At 50.6% G+C, this 22,225-nt stretch overlaps 1 protein-coding gene across 1 annotated transcript in view; it reads left to right on the top strand.

Moving 5' to 3' along the window:
* The window catches only part of PREX1 (phosphatidylinositol-3,4,5-trisphosphate dependent Rac exchange factor 1), a 179,402-nt gene that overhangs the window by 79,844 nt on the left and 77,333 nt on the right, over positions 1–22,225 (top strand). The window contains 4 exon segments of the mRNA XM_038572997.1: positions 708–779; positions 4,798–4,920; positions 9,240–9,344; positions 14,569–14,670. Of these exon segments, the coding sequence (XP_038428925.1) occupies positions 708–779; positions 4,798–4,920; positions 9,240–9,344; positions 14,569–14,670 (402 nt within the window).

The following is a 22,225-nucleotide window of genomic DNA, read 5'->3' as shown; positions in this document are numbered from 1 at the left end:
TTAAGGAGAGGAAGGATCTGTAAGCAGGATTAAGTGGGAAAAGCAGATACAGCATGTCCTGGGTATGCTGCTATTTTTCTGGTGTGTAAAAAAGGGAAAAAATGAAAATACGCGCACGCGCATGTGTGTGTACATGTCTGTATATTCCCATTTGTTATTTTTGCATGAAGATTCTTTGGAAGGGTACCCGAGACAAAGCTGTGGTTCGCCAGGGGGGTGCGGAGGGACTAGATGCCCTAGGGCCCCACGTGTAGGAGAAACACTTGTCGTATTTTTGACTTTTTATAATTTTGACTTTTGAACCATATGGATGTGTTATTATTTAGAAGTTAAAAAATTTTTTTTAAATTTTTGAAAAAAGGAAAACAAGGGAAATGCATTCTCGTCAGAGTGAGTGCCATGGGTGAGGAAGCAGATGGGAGTGTGTCTCCCTGAGGGCAGGGCTTCACCGTGCTCCCTGCACAGGGCCTGGGGTCGGAGGTGCTCAGTAAACATTGGTTGACTGCATGGGGGTGAGGGATATATTCCTGTTTTGTTCCATGCAGAAGCTGGGTAGGCTTCTCCTTGTTCCCTGCCCATGTCCCTGTGCTGTGATGCTTCCCGGATCCGCCCAGGTGGCATTTGAACTTGTGGCCCTCCTTTCAGGCCTTGGGGCGGGGTGGATCGGAGGCCTGGATACTCACCTCTCCCTGCTTCTGTTCCTCTAGGCATTCCTGCATCGCATCCGGCAGAATGTGGCGGACTCCGTGGAGAAAGGCCTCACAGAGGAGAACGTCAAGGTGTGGACTGCTGGGCCGGCCCTTTGCAGACTGACCTGTTGCTCTGTATCTTGCTCCCGGGGGTGGGGGGAGGGGAGGGGAGGCGGTGATGCTCAGAGGGCAGAGTGGGAGGTGCATCCACCCTGCTGGCCGCTGGCTTTGCCCTCCCACAGCTTGCTCCCTGCAGCCCCTGGGGGGTCTGGGGCCCCAGAGTGAGCTGCGCTTGGCAGACATCAGAGGACGCAGCCTCAAGACTTTGTCTCCTCGCTCACCATGGCCATCCTGTCTTCCAGCCTTCTCTGTGCCAGGCCTCCTGGCGTGGAGCCAGCAGAAAATCCCTTCCCAAGTGCCCCTGGGAGCCTGGCACCTCCAGCTGCCCTCTTGGCAGCCCTGGCCTGTGCCCCTGCTCTGGGCATTGAGTGTCAAGGCAGAGCAGTTGAGTAATTGGGTCCGGCCTTCGTCTTGGCTGTGGCTCTGGGGAGTTTCGGGAGGACGTCAATAGGCCCTCTGTGTGCATGGAGGAGGCCCCTGCAGTCCCCAGGCTTGGCTTTCTAGCGTGACCTCACTCTCTGGGAAGCTGCCTTTAGTTCTTGGGGCTCCGGGGTCCTGGTCCGGGGGAGGAGGGAGACAGGGTGGGTGGGTGTCAGAGGTGCCCGACATGTATAGCACACAAAGGACTTGGTCAAACAGGATGTTCCCCCCCCTCCCCCCATTCTCGGCCAGTCTGGGCAGTAACCTTGCAGTGGATAATTTTTTTTTTAAAGATTTTATTTATTTATTCATGAGAGACAGAGAGAGAGAGAGAGAGAGAGAGAGAGGCAGAGACACAGGCAGAGGGAGAAGCAGGCTCCATGCAGGGAGCCCAACATGGGACTCGATCCCTGGTCTCCAGGATCATGCCCTGGGCCTAAGGCGGCGCTAAACCACTGAGCCACCTGGGCTGCCCACAGTGGATAATTCTGAGTCCAGTTATTTGGATGAGAAAGCTGAGGCTTTAGATATTAAGAGACCCGCTCATGGTCACTGCCTGGCTGGTCCCTGATAGTGCTGGGATTTAAGCATTTTATGCATGCATTCATTCGTTCAGCAAATATTTACCGAGGGCTTATTTATTTATTATGTGTGTTTATCACAATTCATTTATTTATTGCAATTTATTTATTTTTTGTTTTTTTTTAATTGCAATTTAAAAATCACTAGAACTTTAAATTGTAATTTATTAGTTTTTTTAGAAATTACTTCTGTCATGAGCTCTAACTCACAGTAAAGGGTGCATTCTAAGTATCGAACGTGATGCTGTTTCACATATGAACAGGCCTATAAATGCAAACTCAATGAAGACAGAGCATCTCCTGCCCCCACGGGCTCCTCTGTGTCCCCTTCCTTGTAAATGCCCCCTCCCCAAAGGTAAACCATTGATTAGTTTTGCCTGTTTGTGAGCCTTAGATAAAAGTGAGCTCTTTCATGTCTGGTGCCTTTTGCTCACTGTGATGTGTGTGAGATTTGCCTGGGCTGTTATGTGCGGCTCTGATCCAGTCTCTGTAATTGCTGGCTCATCATCCCTAGTACAGTGTCCCTTAATTGACCATGCGTTCTCCTGTTGGTGGATATTTGAGTTATTTTCAGTTCTGGGCTTTTATGACCATGGTTATGTATGCCTTTTGGTGGACACAGGCTCTCTTGGGTATACACTCAGGAGACAGATATTTATTTTGAAGTTTTGGAGTCATCCCTTGAAGAAGTATGGCAATAGGATCTATCCTGTGGGTCTTTAACATAAACTGATTCAACCATGTGAACCAGACAAGAAGAATAATGAGATGGTGCAGGTGATTCTTCCAACCACCTTCCCGGATGAGTGTCCCCCAGGGTGAGGTGGGGAAGAGACTCCCTCACCCTCTCACAATGCAGCCATTGAGGAAAGGCCTCCAGCCCTCATACTTACCTGACCTGCCTACCCTCAGGCCATCTCCCTCTGCAGACTTTCTGGTGCATTCCAAAGGTCCCCCAGGTTGGTCTTCATTCCTTGAGGTCTTTGGCTCACATGTTACCTTCTCAGAGTGGCTGTCCTTGGCCCTCTGCCCCACCCTGGGACTCCCTCCACGTTTTCCTTTTGTCTTTAGTGCTTCTGACCCTCTAGAATATTCTAGCTTAGTTCTTTGCTTGTTGTCTGTCCCCTTGTATTAGAATGTCACGGACGCATGCACGTGTCTATGCCCCACTGTATCCCCCCAGGGCCTCTAATCGTGCCTGGCAAACAGCAGGTGCTCAGTCAGTATTTGCTGAAGGAAGGAGGAAGGAACCCTAGAGGGAAACAGAAACCTTTAGTGACACTGGTTACCCCTGCTGTGAGCAACCCCCCTGCCCCTCCCCCCCTTTCCCTGGGATGGGTGGGGGAAGAGCCCTTCACTGGATTCATTGTACTGTGTTCTGTTCATTGAACCATGGGGTATCTTCTCTGAAATTAAATTTCAAAAAATATACCTCTTATTAAAAAAAGGGTAAAAGAATTTTATGCAGTTCAGAAGGAATTTAAGTAAATAAAGAGCTCCTAGTTCTCTTTCCCAAGGTCCCTTTAGTTGCCAGCTCGATGCTTCATTCAGTTAGTCTCTCCTTCTGCCAGCCTACAGAGGATTGCCTTTCTTTTAATTTTAATTTTTATTTATTCATTTTTTTTTGAGAGAGAGAACAAGAGCACGAGTGGAGGGAGGGAGGGACTGAGGGAGAGGGAGAAGCAGACCCCTCTGGTAAGCAGGGAACCTGATGGGGGGCTCAATCCCAGGACCTGAGATCATGACCTGAGCTGAAGGCAGACGTTCAACCGACTGAGCTACCCAGGCATCCTATCCCCCCTCCTTTTTTTTTTTTAAACACAAATGGGCCCATGCTAGAATTTTGCTTCGCACCATGATTCTCCACCCCACCCCCACTTAGTAATATATATTAAGGATCATCCCAGGATTTGCAGATTCTTTTCATAGACTGCATAGTATTTCAGCATGTACAATATATTTAATTATAACCAGTCCAGTTCATTTAAGTATTTGATGAGTCCCCCTTTTGGACGTGTGCCTTTTCCCCAGTGTTTTGCTTTTGCAAATAAAGCTATAATATGTAAATAAGGCTATAGTATGTCCTTGGCTATCCACCAGGCTCTTCACCTTGGCATTATTAACATCTTGGGCTGGATGATTCTTTGCTGTGGGTGGGGCGCTGTCTTGTGTATTGTAGGGTGTCGAAAGCATCCCTAGCCTCTGCCTATGAGATGCTGGTAGCATCTTTACCCGCAATTTGTGATGGCCACTGATGTCCCTAGACATTGGGAAACATCCCCTGGGGTACACGGTTGTCCCTTGTTGTAGACCACTGATGGACAGGCTCAATTCTAAAATATAGAATTAATGGATCAAATTGTACCCTGATGTGGCATCTCAAACTTTGTAGACTCATATGGGGGAAAAAGCACTTATATATTGTTTGTGTAAGTTCACATGGCATATCTTGGACATCCTTCCCTATCATATTTTCTTTTGCCACAGCATTTTAATAGGTACATGGAACTACCCTCATCATTTTAAAAATCAGTCTTATGATTGGATGTGCTGGTTGGCCACTATGAAAACTGTGACAAATGTCTTATATTACATTCTCTGCATGCTGAGTGTGAACTCAGTTCTGCTGCTTACTGGGCTGTGTGGCCTTGAGAATGTTAATTTACTTTGGGTCCCTGCTCTTCTATAAATGGGGAATGACAGTAGTCTCTATCTCGTGGGGTTGCAATGAGCATTAGGTGCCATAAATGCATGTTAAGTTCTTAGCACAGGATTAAGCGTTAATCCTGTGTGATCAATGTTGGCCATAGTTTGTTTTAGCATTATTTTTATTAGTGGTAAAGTGGCTCCAGTGTATCAGAGTGCCTGTTGCATTATATCCTCATTCACACCGTGGGTTATGTCTTTTCTTTTTTTTTTAATGCTTGATTTTGCTCCCCCTCTGTGCCTTGATTAACACAATCTTCGGGCTTCACTTTTCCTTATAGATCCTGTTCTCGAACATCGAAGACATCTTGGAAGTTCATAAGGATTTCTTGGCTGCCTTGGAGTATTGTTTACACCCTGAGCCTCAGTCTCAGCATGAACTTGGGAATGTTTTCTTAAGATTTGTAAGTATGGTGACCCGGCCCCTGTTGGAGCCTGCGACTCTGGGGAAGTGGGCTTCCTCCCCGGCATCCTCGGCAGGCCTATCTGGGGGATGGAGAGGCAGGTGGCAGGCAGGGCAGGTGCAGCCTCTGCTCCCAGGAGCAATGGGAATCAGTTCAGTTCCAGCAGATTAGTGGTGGATTTAGCTGGCTCTGCCTCCCCTCAAGCCACAGAGAGCGTGGCTCCCTTTTCTTCAGGGCTCCTTGCTGAATGACTGTGTCCTGGGGTTCCCATGACCTCCTAGTCTGGCAGGGGCCTTCTGCAGCAGAGGGAGCAATGTGGGTAGCCAGTGCCAAGAGGATGGACTTGAGTCAGACAGACCTGGGTATGAGTCCCAGCTTGGCCACCCCTGGACCCTCGAGGGCGTCTTAGGTTCCTACCTAAGCTGCTGGTCAGAGAGGCAGATACTTTTCATAATAGCCTCTGTCTTCCTGCAGGATTGCCAAGTTGCTTGGAATAGTGAGGGGATGGCTGGAGGAAGGAGGGTGTGGGCACCCTAAAACCCAACCTCAGACTCCTGAATTGATCACAAAACTAGCACACACAGCCCAAACCCTCAGCCACACGTTCTCCACCCATCACATCTGTGTGTGCACAACTGCTTGTCCGTTTCTTCTTGGCACAATAATCAGAGCCCCCTGTAGGGCCCCTACAAGGAAACTGAATGCTTGGGCTCTTAGCTGTCAAAAGCAGCATTTCCATATCTGCCTGATCTTGGGCCTGGGATACAGCTGGGACTGGGCTCAACGAAGGGCAGGGGAGTGAGGGAGCTGGGCATGGTTTAGAGGAGGGGGTGTTGCCATTTGCTAAATTTAACTACTCAAAGCCTCAAGCCTTTGGTCCCCTGGCCTTTTTGCAAGCTGAAGGAGAGGATGACATTGCAGAGCACGTCACAGAAGGGGCTCAGGGTATGAGGAATGGCAAACCTGCTGCAATCTTATCACTTACTCTCCTTGCCTGTAGCCATAGCAGACATCACTAATCAGTCACAGCATTCTGCCTCCGGGCTCCCTGGGGGGCTCCAGAAATCTTCTCACCAGTGTTGCAGCCAGTGCTACTCATCAGTTGGGGTTGGCATGTGACAGTAAACAGATTGGCCTCTGCTTTCTGACCCAACCTTTTCATCGTGCAGATGAAGATGAAGATGGACAGCGAGACCCTGTCACTTCACAGGGCTTGGGTCCAGTTTTTCATTTTCTTTCCCCTTTTAGAGTGTGCATTTATTAGGACTTTCTTCATTGCAAGTGACAAAAACACCAGTTCAAATAAGCTTGAACAAACAAAAAGACTTTATGGCTCATACAAATGGAATATTCCAGTGAGTGGGCTTTAGGCATAGCTGGATCCAGGGCCGCATATGGTGTTTTCAAGACTTGGTTTTTATCTTTAGGTCTGATTTCCTCTGTTGGCTTCATCCTTGAGGGGTTGTGGGTGTGTGCCTCACAGAGTAGCAGAGGTGGTCCTCAGCAGTTTTAGGCTGACACTTTGCCAGCTCAGCAGTGACAGTTCAAAGAGAGTTTCTCTCCACAGTAATTCCAATGTGAGTCTTTGAGGGCTCATGGCCACCATTGCCAGGACAGGTTGCTCTCTGGGTTGGCCTGGGTCATATGCTCACTTGTGGTGCCTGTGCCTGGGAGTGGGGCAGGCTCAGTGGGCTCAGAGTGAGGAGGTGGCTCCAGGGGAAAAATTTGGGGCCATGACCAGAAGAAGGGGGAATGGATGCTGGGTGGGTAAAACAAGACATGGTCCAGTGAAGAGCCAAGGCTGCAGTTGTGGTAGATCAGGGTTATCTGGAAGAAGGGTGGGGCTGGTTGGAGGCCTGTTGGGCCTCTTTCAGTTCCTTCTGCTTTCTTGCTTTCATTCATCAAGTAGTCATGTTGCCCACTCGCCACCAGGGACTCCAGTCCCCACTGGCACTATGGCAGTGACCCCGGCAGATGCAAACCCTGCCCCCCCCCCCCCCCACCGCCGTGGAGCTCAAGGGTGTGGGGGGATGAAGGGGGAGGTGATGGACAGAACACAGATGAGAAGGAAGACCTATGGGGGTGGTGGGGTGGTGGGGTCAGGGCCTACCATAGTTCCTGGACTGCGCAGTGCCTTTCCGTGGGGAAGGGAATGCCAAAGGGGCCAAATCTCAAGTCACAGATCCACCACCTAAGCTTGGGGTGTGTGTGGTGCTGCAGGTAATGATGAAAAAGCTTAGAGTGCCTCTAGAACCAGACCACCTGGGTCGGAAACCCAGCCCCGTGCTCCCTAAGTAGTGGGTGACCTTGGACAAGCTTCACCTCTCCCTGCTTCAGTTCCCTCATCTACAAAAACAGACATAAGGATAGCTCCCCACTCCTTGAGCGGCATGAGGCCTTGGGCCTGTGACTTTTCCTTGGTTTTCCCCTGTGCAAATGGGGCAGGTAGAGTAATTACCTGCCAGGTTATTGTGAGGAGTAGATGAGGGTGCCCTCATTGCAAGAGAGCAGCGTGTGGCAGGTACTAAGTGCTCAGCACACACCCGGTGCCGGCCAGCGGCTCTGGCTGTGGGCCCTTCACTGTTTAGGGCGTCTGCTCAGATTGCACACCCAGAACCTTCAGGGTTGAGCCTGGAGGGGTAGCTTACTGATTCTGAAACCCATTCTCCCTCCTCTTTGGTTTTCTCTTTCCTGCAGCCACCATCGGCAGGATGACTGGGGGTTTGTTTAGAAACAAGATGAGTTGCTTGCTTTGCAGACCCACCTCTTCCTTCCTTAGTTTCTTGGGGTCTCCTGCCCAACCCCCAGCCCAAGGTCAGAGCCCTTCAGCCCTTCCTGTCCAGTGGCCTTACCCAGGACATCCTTGTTTAGGGTTTGTTGCGTTGGGAGGTGGTGTTCTGTGAGCCTTTTGGAACTGAGAGTGTTCAGTGCAGAGCTTCCTGCTGTTCCCAGAGGCCCCAGCTGACGGTTACAGACCTGGTGACCCACAGGTGACCTCTAAATTGGAAAGAGTCCAGTGGAGGGGCATTTGGAGGTCAAGAAAACTATCCCCTTGCCTCAAAATTGTGCTGCTGTGTGGCCGCAACCAGCGATCTACTTTCTCACACATTCCTGAGCCTTCTCTACACATTTCAGGTTCATATATGTGGGGCACCGCACATAGTAGGTGTTTAACTTAACCAGCAGTAGGTGTTTAACTTAACTATTTGCTGAGTGTTCACAGAGGGCCTATTGTGTGCCAGACATTGTGCCGGGGTTAGAGAATACCTCCGTAAGACGGATGTGGTCCCTGCCTTTGGGTAGCTGACTGCTATTTGGGAAAAGACATAAACTGATAATCTGAATAATTCAGACTACTCCTGGCTGGCTACTTTAGCTGGAGTAATCCAGGTATTGGTTGAGGAGGTGGAAGCTGAGTTTGGGGAGTGGCCAGGCTTGGGGGAAGAATGTTCTAGGTAGAAGGTATGGCAGTGCAAGGCCCTGAGGTAGGAAGAGGCTGGTAAATTCAAGGAGTAGATAGAAGGCCAGTGAGGTGAGGTGAAAGGAAGGCAGGGTCACATTATCTGGCCCTTGAAATTCATAATCAAGTGTTGGATTTCATTTGTAGCATAAGGATACTACCAGGGGGTTTTCAAGCAAGGGTGTGACACAGTCTGGCTTGTACTTTAATACTAATGGTGGACATTTATTGAGCACTTACTATATACTACAGCCTTATGTTTTAACTCATTTATTTATTTATTTTTAAATATTTTATTTATTTATTCATGAGAGACACAGAGAGATAGAGACACAGGCAGAGGGAGAAGCAGGCTCCATGAAGGGAGCCCGATATGGAACTCGATCCCGGGAGTCTGGGATCACACCCTGAGCCAAAAGCAGTCGCTCAACTGCTGAGCCACCCCAGGCATCCCTGTTTTAACTCATTTAATCCCTCTAACAACCCCATGAATTAAGGGCTATTAGTAACTCCTCCTTCCCGATGAGGAAACAGAGGCACAGAGAGGCCAGGTAACTTGCCCGAGTTCACGTTTGGAAATGCAGAGCCAGGATGGCAGGCCCAGGCTGCTGGCTTGAGTCTGCACACTTGATCCTGGGACTTGCTGCTTCCTGAAAGGGTTCCTCAGGCTTCTGGCTGCAGATTCGGGGCAGGACTAGAGGCTGTGAGGCCGACAGTGAGTGGGAGCCACCTTACCCGAGGTCCCTCCTGCTGTGTGGTCATGGGGTTCCTCCCAGGCTGGCCCAGCTGTCGGCACATCTCAGAGCGTCTGCTTTCCTGCCACAGGCTCTCTCTCACAGGCTCTGTCCTTGTCTTGCAGAAGGACAAGTTCTGCGTATATGAGGAATACTGCAGCAACCATGAGAAGGCCCTGCGGCTGCTTGTGGAGCTCAACAAGATCCCCACTGTGCGCGCCTTCCTTTTGGTAAGTTTGTTTGTCACCTGCCCTTCTGTGCAGCTTCAGGCTTGCAAGTCCCTGGGCACAGGAGAGCTTCATGCCCAACCCATGCTGCCTGGGTCAGCTGGGTTTAACAACTGGGGTAATGCTGGCATCACCTCACGTCTTCTGTAAGGGGCCAGATTTTTGCCTTTTTGCATCACGTACTCTCTGTCACAACGACTCAGTTCTGCCATTGCAGCATGAGAGCAGCCATAAATAATATATAAAGGAGGGAGCATGGCTGGGTTCCAGTAAAACCTTATTTACAAAACAGGCGGTGGGCTAGATCTAGGGCCACGTTGCCAATTCCTGGTCTAAAGTAATGATCCTGATAAGAGCAGTAGCAATGATTGTATTGTTAGGATGATTTAATTGTAAGGGAAAGAAAATCCAGTTAAAATTGGCTTTTGCGGGATCCCTGGGTGGCGCAGCGGTTTAGCGCCTGCCTTTGGCCCAGGGCGCGATCCTGGAGATCCGGGATCGAATCCCACGTCAGGCTCCTGGTGCATGGAGCCTGCTTCTCCCTCTGCCTGTGTCTCTGCCTCTCTCTCTCTCACTGTGTGACTATCATAAATAAATAAAAATTAAAAAAATAAAATAAAATAAAATAAAATTGGCTTTTGCCAAAAAAAGAAAAAAAATTATTTGTTCATTTTTCTGGAAAGTTTAAGACCCAGAGGGCTTCAGGCACAGCAGAATCTAGGTGTTCAGATATGTCATCAGAAATGTGTCTCTTAGTTTTGCTTTTCTCTGCCTTGGCCCCTTTCCCAAGTGGTGCCAACATGGCCTCCAGCACCTCTGTCCTTTTTTTTTTTTTTTTTTTTTTTTAAGGGTTTTATTTATTTATTCATGAGAGAGACATAGGCAGAGAGAGAAGCAGGCTCCCTGCAGGGAGCCCGATGTGGGACTCAATCCCAGGACCCGAGGATCACGACTTAGGCTGAAGGCAGATGCTTAACCACTGAGCCACCCAGGTGCCCTTCAGCTCTGTGCTTATACTTCTAATAGCAGAGCAGCTTTAGGGAAAAAGAGCTCCTCTTTCTCAGCATTAACAGCAAAAATCCTGGGTCTGATGCTTATTGACTCAGCTTGGCTCAAGACCTTGTCCCTGAACCAGTTACTGTAGATGGAGGGTTTGGTTGTTGCTCTGATTGGTCACTGCTGGAGCTGGAGGGTGGAGTCAGCTCCACCTGTACATAGCACAGGCCCTAAGGGTGGGGTGGAGCTCTAAAGGATGCTTGGTTTGCACTTGGACAAGTAAGTTGGGAATAGACATTGATCAGGCCAGATGGCAGACATCCATGATGGTCTTCTCTACAATTGCAGAGAGCTTCACTTGTGTATAAAGGTTCTCACTTGTGATTTCCTTGGAGCTTTACCAGCCACCGTCTGTTGTATATGAGTTAAGTTCTACATTTGTCTGCTTTGCAGACATCCCAAATAACAATGGTTTAAACAAGGTAGGCATTTATTTCTCTGTCATGCGAACAAGGTGGATGTAGACAGTCTAAGGCTGGTATAGGGGGCCTAGTGTTGGGGGCCAGTGCCCTGGGATGTGACCTCATCAATGTGGTCTAAGTTGACCTCTCACTACTTCTACATTCCAGGTAGTGGGATGCAGGAAGTTAGGAAAGAGGGCCCACCTGTCTCCTTTTAAGGGCACAGCAGGAAGCCGTACACATCTCTTCTACTCACATCCAGGACTGACTCACATGGCTGCATGCAACTGCAAGGGAGGCTGAGGCATGTAGCTGTGAGCCCAGATGAAAATTCTGTTGTCTTGGAAGAATACAGTAGGGGACACTGCATAGCCTTTGCCGACAGGTGATTCTGATGACTAAAATCTTAAGTGACTTCCGAGAGTACGTGAAAAGTGATTGAGCTGCTCATGGGTTCGAATCCGGATCCCTCACTTCTAAATCCCCTGCTCAGTCAAAGGCCAACACCCCCACCCCCAAGAACTGTTTTATTTCCTGACCGCACGTAGAGAATAAAGCACACAAAGGAAGAACAGCTAATTGACGTAGCACGAGGAATGTTAACTCCATGCATAGAGAGCTAAACTACATAATAAAATTATTACCTGCACTCCTCCCTGATGCACAGTCTCCAACAAAGCATTTCCAGAATTTTGATTCAAAATGTACGTTTCCATCACTCGTATGTTCATGTTGCCTGGTCCATTTCCAGTGAGCATCTGAGGAAGGGCCGATGGGCCAATGGATTGCCACTTATGTCTCATGTGTCTTAGTGTTTGGGACTGATGCTGTTGGCTGCTCTTACCTGCCTCTTTACATTTCCAGTTTTGTACATTCAATAAAGGGTCTGGACCAGAAGCAAAGATGAAGTCATATGGCCCAAGCCCAGACACCTGGCCCTGCCTCTGTGATTGCCTTGATGACTTTAGTCCTGTAGTCCCTGTAAGAAATCAGCTGTAATCTAGGCTCCTGGCCGAGGAGCCCTCTTCCTGGGGGTGTCTTCTTGGACTCAGCTGGGTCTTGGGAAGCAGGTGATGGCAGGATGGTGTTAGCAGGGTGGTGGGATGGGAAGGGCCCCATTCTTTTTCCTTCCTTCCTCTGTCTCCTGCAGTCTTCCTGGTGGGCCAGGCTGCCATTTCCCAACAGCAGCTGAGCTGGGCCAGATCAGGCAGGGGGAGGACATGGGAGAGGGCCAGCACATGCAACATCTTTCCCCCTCCTTGCTTTTGACCACCTGCAGAAAAGCCATCTCAAGTCCATCATGGGGTATTAAGGTGTTGGGAACAGACATGGTCTGGTTTTCCAGTCCCGATGTGCTGTGTGCTAGCTAAGAGGTAGCTAGCTTCATCATTCTGTACTCCGTTTTCTTGTCTGTAAGATGGGAGTAATTTATTCATTTATTCATTCATTCTGAGCCTTGGGGTACAACATGACCAAGGCAAGAAAAGTCCTTGCTGTCCTGGAGCAGCCATTCTGGTAGGAGAAACTTACATGATATGTCACATGGTGTTAAGTCCTCTGGAGGAAATAAAATAAATTAAGGATGACGGGATGTTTGGAGGGAGTCAGGGTGGTGGCTGCTATTTTAGATTGGTCTGTGGGGAAACGGTGTCTTAGGTGATGTTTAAACAGAGACTTTGGTAAAAGTAAGAGAGAGAGGCAAGAAGCACCTGGCAGGAAAGCATTCCAGGTAGAGAAATTGTGTATCCCAAGGTCCTGAGGTAGAAGGATGTTTGACGAATATCAAGAAGGCCAGGGTAGCTGGAATGGAGAGTAAGAGAGGAAATGTGGGAGAAAGTGAGATCAGATCAAGAGGCCAGGTAATGAAGGAGCGTTTGGATGGTGGAAGGGATCTGAGATTCTTAAAAAGCCTTTTTTATTGCAGAATATTACTGTATGCACTATATGCACTCATAACGTGACACCTCACTCAAATCACTTCTGTGAAGGAGGAAGATTTAAAGAGATAATTTTCAAAAGTTCTTCCCATAGTGCTTGGAGTGTAATCTTGCTAGAATAGTGAATGGCAGCTCTGTGTGTGTTTGCATTTTTTTTTCCCTTAAATGAAAATAAAGTGAAACAAGAATTTGGAGTGTTTGGGGGAGAAGTGCAGTTGGCAGCTTTGACAGTTATGTGAAAACCCCTTGATCCCGGACAAAGAGGCAGGACCTTCTCCCGCCAGGTCCTGGGGGCTTCTGGAAAACACTCCCCTACCGCCAGGCTCCCCTCTCTCTGCCCGGAGCTGACATCACCAGGGCAGCTTGTGGCGAGCACTGGCTCAGAGGACAAAGGCCTGAGTGTGAGCAGTGTGGGGCCTGGCATCTCCCAGCTGCCACAGCTCCGATCCCCCATCTGTGCCCTGGGGAGATGTGGGGGTGGGAGCCACGCAGCTCCTGCCAGAGCAGGGACCTGGGGTCCCGGGGATCCTGCTTCCCCAAGTAGAGGGCCTGCTGAGATCCCTGAAAGGCAGTAGCTCTGAGTCTTGGACCTGCCCTTTCACTTATCTGTTCCAGTTTCCCATCTGTAAAGGGGAGATAACATCCCTGGTCATCCGGGACCTGTGAACATGAACTTTATATAGGCAAAGCATAAGGCACAGGGCCTAGCACGTGGTAAGCACAGGCTTAATGTTCTCACTTGAGTATAAGCAGGGAATTTGCTTTGTTGGGCAGGTTCCCCAGTGCTTGGAACCGTTCCCAGCCCATAGTAAGCACACAATGTATATTTGCAGAATGAGTGAGTGAATGAATGAATGAGTGTTAGGATGAGGATTCTTTTCCCCAGAAGCTCCTGTTTCATTTGTAGTCTGCCAGCATGGTGTTGAGGAGGGAGGCTGGGACTGTGGGCTATGCTGGCAGTTTGCTCATTCTTCACTTTTTCCCTTCATTCCTTCATGCATGTGTATATTGTATGCATGTATATTGGGTGCATAGTGAGCCCCAGGACAGGACCATGAGGGGTTATGGTGGGGGACTCAGTTCACCTTCCAAGCCCTGTTCCCCTCCCTCTGCAGGGGTAGCTAACTCCCATTAACATTTGGTTTATTTTTCTTCCATCCCTACCTTTGTATTTTACTACAGATGTGTTCTCCACAAACAATGCCTGGTTTTGTTTTGTGTGTTTTTAAAAGCATCATATAAACGGGTTCATAGCACACACATCCTTTTGTTTTTGCAGCCTGTCCGTGTTGCTGTGCACAGTGTCAGGTCCCCATTCTCACCGCCATGTAGCGTGGCAACATATAAACCTATAGGTGTACCTTTCTGTTCTTCATCTGGTGGCTTTTCAGGTCGCATTTCATTTTTTGCCCTTCCAAACGAGGCAGTTTGGGTCCTGGTGCGTATGTGTGAGAGTTTCAGTAGATCAGGAATTAGTAAACTTTTTTTATACAGTGTCTGTTAGGACCACTCCGCTCCGCAATGGTAGTTTGGAAGCAACCTTACAACCTGCAGGTGTGTAAACAAATGGACATGGCTGGATTCTAGTGAAACCTTGATTCCCGAAGGGAGTGGGTGGGATGTGGCCTAGGGACCAAGGTTGCCAGGTCCTGATCTAGGTAGGCTTTGTGCTGGGTTATAGATATGCATACCTCCATCTCCTCTAGGTGTTGCTAAATGCTTCCAAAGTCTGTAGCCATGTTTTGAGAGTGCTTCCTATGCTTATTGAGAAGGTGGCCAAATCCCTTTGCCATTCCTGGCGAGTTTTAATGAAGGTCTTGTGTCCCTTTGCAGAGTTGCATGCTTCTGGGAGGCCGGAAGACCACGGACATCCCTTTGGAGGGCTACCTGCTATCTCCAATTCAGAGGATCTGCAAGTACCCCCTCCTCCTCAAGGTGAGACATTCACCCAACTGCTTTCTCTGCATTTGAGGTGACAAATCCCAGCTCTGACTGACTTACTCACAAAGTAAAATTTGTTGGTTCAAGTAGCTGAGACGGGTAGGGACTGCACTGGTTTGGGCCGGACTGGATCCTACCAGGACCCTGCCTCTTTGTGTTCAGTTCTGCTTTCCACTGTTGGGCTTTATATTCAGTGTGGTAGCCAATGACTGTGTTTCTCTGACTACGCACCTCCTCAAATTCAAGGGCAGTGGGAAAGCATGAACCTCTTTTCTAGTAGCTCTGACATAAGTCCTGAGAGTCACTCAGGCTTTGGTCATCTGTGGCTAGAAGAATATGATGTTCTGAATGGTTTGGGCCTGAGTCATATGGATTAATTTGAACCAATTACATGAAGCCTTTGCTTATGCCATCTATCCTCCTCCCACCTGCTCAGACTTGCACTTTACCCCAGTGGCTAGGAGCTGGGCAGTGTTGGACTCTGGTTGAGACATGGTCCAGTGCAGTGAACTGGGCAGCATTACGTTCTCATTGGCTGGTATCAGGGTTATCTGCTCCATGCCTGACCGAATCACACTGAGTGAATGAGCTCTAATCAAGGCAGACTTATGTCATGTACTCCAGCCTCCAACCAATCACATCCCATAGGCCAAGAGCCCATGGGTGGAGGATGCAGGACCTCCTCATCACAATCTGGCTATTTATGGAAGAGGTTGGGCCTGCTGAGTGGTCCACACACCTGCTGTCTTCATCTTTGATTTCATCTCGGTAGGCCAGACCAGGGGAAGATTTGCTGCTTGTGCGGCGACCCCAGAAGTCTCAATTCTCAGCTTCAGAGTTGGCCTCGGGGCAGATCCCCAGCTGGGTGGATGGCTCTGCCACCATTTTCCGCTCTACACCCAGGGTTTTCAGTGCTTGGAAATGGTGGCTATTGGCCCAAGCCTGCCCTGGCTCCATCCTGAAGGCCTTGCATCTGACAGCTGTTCTTTGGGGTCCCTGCTGGTGGATTAATTTGGCTGGTGGTGCCTCAATCATGCACCTGTCACTGGGGCCACACGCATCCTTGTTCCGTGACCTGGAAGGCAGAGGAGAGGGGAGGATTACTAGGGCATTCTTGAGCTTGACTTTATTGGACAGGGTGGGTGACCCTTGGGTCTGTGAGCTGGACCAGACCCTCTCTGGGGCCATCAGCTCTATCTGTGGACACAGGCCTCTAATGTGTGCAGCCGTGGTCAGTGGGACAAAGTTCTCTCTGCACCTCCTCTGGCCTGCTACTGTTTGTCTGTCCCTGGGGTCTCAAAAGGACTGTCTGTGGTGGTTCTTTGACCCCCAGACACGTGTTTGAAATGCTGTGTGTAGCTAGCTCTTCACCTGGGTGCAGAAGAAGCTCCTGGTAGAACTTGCTTGGTAGAACTGGTGGCCTGTGGATCAAATTAGACTTACCAAAGTGCTTCATTTGATGTGTTTTGGGGTGTTTTCCAAACCTGAACTGGTAATTAGCATTTAAGAGGTAGTCTTCTGTAGTGGTTTAGGGCAGGAGTTGGCAACACCGTGGCCCATGAGCCAGATAGATCTAGCCCATGGCCTGTTTTTGCACGACACATGAGCTATGAATGATGTTTACATTTTTTAAAGCATTGTTTAAAGAAAAAAAGAAGAAATCCCAAAAAACAAACAAGGAAGAGTATGTGACAGAGACCGGATGTAGCCACCAGAACCTAAAATATTTATTATTTGGCTGTTTACAGAAAAAGTCTGCTGATCCCTGGATGAGAGCCAGGCTCCGCAGCCAGAGGCTGCTTGAGTTTGAATTCTGGCCTTGCCATTTACTAGCTACCTGACCTTGGGCGGGTCACTTCCATCTGCCTCAGTTTCTCATCTGTGGCATGGGGTTTGTATGATTACAGATAGGGTTGTTACGATGATTGAACATTTATTCGCTTAATTCTTAGAACAACTGGATGAGGGAGGCACTGTGATTAGCCCTGTTGGAGAGACCGAGGCACAGATGAAGTGGCCTGTTTACAGCCACATGTTAGGTTAAGTAGTAGGAGCCCTGATTTGAGCCCATTCCAGAGGCCCACCCTCTGACCATTAGGCTCTGCTGCCAGGTAAGCACTTTGGGGAGTCAAGCTGCCAAAGTCCTTGGGTTTTCGGGATGCTGACCTCCTCAGTTCCTTAGGTGGGGGTCTGGGAAGGTCAGTGGTCTTGTGTTTTGTGGCTCAGTGGCTGCTCTTTCTTTCCTGGGTTTTCACACCTTGAACATTTGATCCATTAGAAGAAATGCCAGCTCTAGGTTCACAATCCAGCCATACCTCCCCAGGTGTTAACCCTTTGGTTTCTGGAGCTTGGAAAAGCCCGGAGTCTCAGCAGGTGCTTGGAGTGGCAGTTTCCATAACATGTTTTAACAGCTTGTGGAGCTGGACCTGGGCGCACGTGTGTGGGTGGGTCAGTCCCACAGTTCGGGGGGCCACAGTTCGGCCTGGTGGGACTTGTGGGCTCTGGATTCCCAGGAGAACAGACAGAGAAGAACAGAACTGGCCGGCAACCAGTGGGAGAGGAACTGCCCACAGGAAACAGTGACGAAGCCAGGCTGTGGGTTTGCTCTCCTGACCAAATGGCTGTTTACTCGCCCGGTTTCCTCAGTCTCCAGCTGTGTTTATCGGGAGCTCAGATAGCACCGGGGGGACCAGCCAGAAGGGCCTTGGATTCCTGTGGGGACGTGCCATGCTCCCCGCCTGACGGGCTTGCTCCGTGTCCTGGCCTTTGGCACCCACAGCTGGAACATTCGCATCAGAGCACAGCTGGAGCCGAGGGCGACTCTTTGTGCCCCTCCTGGGTTCCTCCTTCCTGTCACATTTTCCAGACAATTTGAAAAGACGATACCATGAGCCCAAACCCTCAGGCCTCCCCGACCCCGGCCCCTGCAGCTCTGCTGCCCTCGCAGATGTCCCCATGGCCCTCTGATCCCCCTGTTGGAGCTGAACTCCGAATCCAGTAGGCGAACAGGGTCAAGGGGCCCGGGTGGGAAGAGAGAAGAGGCAAGAATGAAAGCCTCATTGGGAATGGCCCCAAAAAGCTGAACTTGAACATTGCCTAAGAATAGCTGGAACATTCTATCTCAGCCTTCGGCCCAGGCTCAGGATAGACAGTTGGCATTTTTAGGCTTTGTTGAGTTTTCCATCAGCGTTTCCAGGGAAATGATTCAGGTTTGGGGTAATGCCGCTGGTGCTCCAGTGACAAGTGCCTGAGGGGAGGCTGGCTGTCACGGTCCCTTTGGGTTGCTTCTTGGTGATGCACAGATCTCTTTGGGCCACTTGCTGCGCACTAGCGGTTGGCGCGGCTCAGGACATGCAGTGGCACACGTGACAGCCCCTGCCCCTTTAGGCTCTGGTCATACTGGGCCCCATGAGGGCCTGGTACCTAACGGAAGTGGGACGAGGCAGGTGGGGGGCAGATTGGACGGGCGCATCTGTCCACTCCAGCCCCTCTGTTTCTCCTTTGCTTCCTACATCCTTGGTCCCTTCCCTGCAGTCTCCTTCGCTGGTTCCACGTCTGGACCTCAGCATAGGAGGTTCTCTCTCTAGACTTGCTCCATCCACCTTGTGGCCTTTAAAAAAAAATTATGTATATATATGTTCAAACATCGTGGAACCTTCATCCTCGTAATTTTAGAGAATTTTCCTCACTGTCAAGAGAAACTCCAGACCCATCAGTAGTCACTGGGGCTTTTCCCTCCTGCCCCAGCCCCTGGCAACCACTCAGCCACTTCCTGTCTCTGGGATTTGCCTGTCCAGGACCTTCCACATGGATGGGATCATATGATATGTAACCTTTCATATCTGGCCTCTTTCATTTAGCACAGTGCTTTCCAGGCTCATCCTCAGTTGCAGTGCAGATCAGAGCTTCATTCCTTTTTATGGATGAATACTACTCCGTCGTAGGGAACCACATTTTGTTTATCTGTTCATTGCTTGACGGACCTTTGGGTTCTTTCCACTTTCTGGCTATTATGAATAATGCTGCTATGAACATGAGTGTGGGCATTTTTTTGTGGGCATTCCCATGACTTTAAACCCCATCTCTGTGTCCAACCTGCAACCTGGACCTGGCTCCCAAGCTGGAGACTTGTTCTCCTGTGCACTCAGCCTCCCCACTGGGATGTCAGACGGGCCTCTCCTACCTAACATGTCCAAAACCAGATGCTTGGCCCTCCCCTTTCCCTAGACTGGGCTCCTCTCCCCGCCGCCCCTTTGTCCCCGTTTCCATAAATGGCCTGTCCTTTCTGGTTGCTCAAGCCAGACCCAAGCTGCCTCTGGCTCACCCTCCATCCAGTCTCTCAGGAGGTCCTGTTGGCTCTGCCTTTGGAGTCTATCCCATGTCTAGACCTTGTAGCTGCTTCACTCCGCTTTGCTCCCGGGTCCCTGCCACAGCCCCCACTGGGTCTTCCTGCCTCTGCCGTGTCCTTCGCAGTCTCTTTTCAACTCAGCAGCTAATCCTAAGCCAGTTCAGGCACTTCTTCACTTAGAACCTTCCGGCAGCTCGCTCTCACTCAGATCGAAATCCAGATTCTTCATCACTGTCACCTAGAAGGTGCCACATAGTTGTTTCTTTCTGATCTCCTCTGCTGCTTCTCCTCTGATCACCCCTCGCCTCTGCTCCAGCCACCCTTGTCTCCTTGCCATCCTCTGAACACAACAAACAGGTTCCTGCCCCAGGACCTTTGCACTTGCTCTTTCTTTTGAGACATCATTACTGTAGATAACCTGAGGCTTACTCTCTGATCTTGTCAGGCCTCTGTTGCTCGTTGTCCTTTCCTCAGAGAGGCCTTGCCTGACCAACCCAGTTATAGCAGAAATGCCTCTGCCATAGTCGGTCCCCGCACCCTGTTATTTTTCTTCACAACCCCTTTCCCTCACTCACATTCTGTCCTGTAACTCGTGGTGTACAGATTGATTTTCTGAATCCTCGTTAGGATGTCAGCTTGGCTAGGGCAGGGGCTTGGGCCTGTTCCGCTTGTTGCTGTTCCTCCAGTGCCCATAACAGTGCCTGGCACATAGTAGGTGCCCATCGCTCCTGCCCAGTTACCACTGAATGACTATGGAAATGCCACCCTAGTGTTGCCAGCTATTTCTAGATCTAGAAATTGGGGACTTTTAAGTGAAAGCTCCTGATTTCCAAATGTCTGCTTGGTTCATAACTTATCAAAGATCCTGGGGCCAAATGGGGCATGTCCTGGGAGCCGTCTGCTGGGGACTGCTGCTCTAGTGGGTTTGTGTCAGGGATGCTTTTTGCAGAATGGCCACTTGGGGTTCAGCCTTTGGGCCCTGCAGAGTCTTCGACGTGCCCTGCACCTCCTACATCTGTCTGCGGGTGATGCAGCTGTCGCCCACACTCAGGTGAAGACCTCGTCATTCAGTTGTTACTTCTGTCTCCCTGGCCACTGGGGGTGTGGTGCTCCTGCGGACGGACAGGGTCCATCCCTGAGGAGCTGTTGGCATCAATTCTTGGTGCGAGGGGATGGCTGGGAGTGGTGTCCCCAGATTTGGGACATGCAGCACTGGAAAGCAGCGCATCCCATAGTGAGAATGTTCTCTTCTTCACAAATCCCTCGAGTCTTCCTGATTCCCTCCAGGAGAGAGCTACGGTTGGTGCTGCAGTGTCAGGGGTTTTGGAGGCCATTCGGTTACTCCCCAACTATTGAGCAGCTGTTTTGTGGAAGGCGTTGTCCTAGGTGCTGGAGATACAAAGTGAACAAAATGGCCCAGAGCCCTACCTCCATGGGACTGGGGTTCTGCCGGGAGAGACAGACAATTGGTGGACGAATAGGAAACGGATATACTTGTAGAGTTGGCATAGGTACCGTGGAGGAAAAATATCTCAGACGAAGAGGGTTGGTAAAGGCCAGGAGTGATGGACTGAGAAGTTGGCATTTTGAGCAAAGACCTGGAGGAGGTGAGGAGGGGGGCCGTATGGGAACCTGGGGGAAGAGTCGGCCAAGTAGAGGGAACAGCCAGTGCAAAGGCCCTGGGGTAGGGCTATGCCTGAGAAACAGTGAAGTGGCCAGAGGAGGGTCTGAGGGCGAGAGTGCGGGAGTGAGGTCAGAGAGGTGGTGGGGCCAGATAGGCAGGGCCTTGTGGGCCGTTGTGGGGTCTTTGTCCTCTGAGTGTTGTGGGTGCCTCAGGAAGGTTCTGAGCAGGAGAGGAACAGGGCCTCATCTTGTTCCGACAACGTCTGGCTGTGTGTGGACTCTGAGTGGGGAGGGAGTGGGGGTGGGGTCCAAGGAGGAGAGGGTGGTGGGGGAGGGTGGGAGGGGTTCTTTGCATGAGAGTTGCCCCTTCTTATCATTTGCCCATTTTCTACTGGATGCTTTGGTTCATTCCTTTGGAGTTCTTCTCTGACTCTGATGTTATGAAATGAGCTCCTTATCTGCCAGGGATCTGGCATTGGTTGTCAGCATCTTGCCGTGAAGGCACAGGAAGTCAGAGTTCTCCCGGTGTGCCCCCGTCGCCGCACTCCCCGGCCGCAGCGCCCACCTCCATCCTGCCTGTCGGGCTGAGCACTGACACCTTGCCCGCAGCTGCTCTGACACCCAGCGCACGTTCAGCTTCTTTCCTGTGTGGTGAGCGGCAGTGGCCTCGGGCGCTGCCTCGGTTGGGGAGCCTGCTTGCACCTCCTTTTGTCAAAGCTGCGGATCACACCCTCCTTTCCCTTGGCTGGTGGATCTGGGTGGCATCCACCCCCACCCCACCCCCACCCCGGGGCTGTTGTCAGGTCCTGTTCCCCTGTGGGAGCCCCTTCTGCCAGAGCCCAGGCTCCACGTCCCCATCCCTCGCTTCCCTTTTGCTGTGGCCCCAGAGCGTGGCAGGTGCTCAGTAAACTCTCAGGGTCCTGAGGTTGCAGAACATCTGGGCCTCAGGACCGTGTGGCTGTGTCCCACGGAGGAGAGGCTGTTCATTTTCAGGCCGGGCAGAAATGAAGTGGATGGAGGAGGACCATCCTGGCCTTGGTTTTCTGCCCGGAGTGCTCAGAACGACACCCTGGCGTGGCAGATGGTCCCCGCTGTCAAAGCCAGCACGTGTCGTCAGACAGCAGATGGACGATGGCTAGCAGAGACTCAGTGCTTCCCAGGTAGGAACTTTCCCGCGGATGTCCTGGAGCCTGGGATTCACTGTGACCGTGGACAGAACCAGACGGCCAGGCTCACGCCCAGCTCCTCCTTTGACTTTCTGGGAGCCTTGGGTGACTCTGTCTCAACCTCCTTATCTGTTGAAGAGGATAATAGTGGATCCTCCCTCACAAACACAGAGGAAGGGCCGAGCGGGTGCTCACCACTGCCACCATCCTCCCCCTTTTCCCCCTCACCATGGTCCTCCTTATCCCTCCTTTTCAGCTGGGAGGGCGACTGGCCCAAGGTCACCTAGCTACGGAGGGGCGGGGCCAGCCCTGGCACCTGCATGTGGCATGTCATGGCGCCACGTCTGTGATTTTCGGGGGGGCAGAGAACTGGGGAGATACTGGAACCATTGGGCATGTTTGGGTCAGATGG

This window comes from Canis lupus, chromosome 24, assembly GCF_011100685.1.
Source record: "Canis lupus familiaris isolate Mischka breed German Shepherd chromosome 24, alternate assembly UU_Cfam_GSD_1.0, whole genome shotgun sequence".
Taxonomy (NCBI): domain Eukaryota; kingdom Metazoa; phylum Chordata; class Mammalia; order Carnivora; family Canidae; genus Canis; species Canis lupus.
This window is presented reverse-complemented; position numbering and strand designations above follow the sequence as displayed.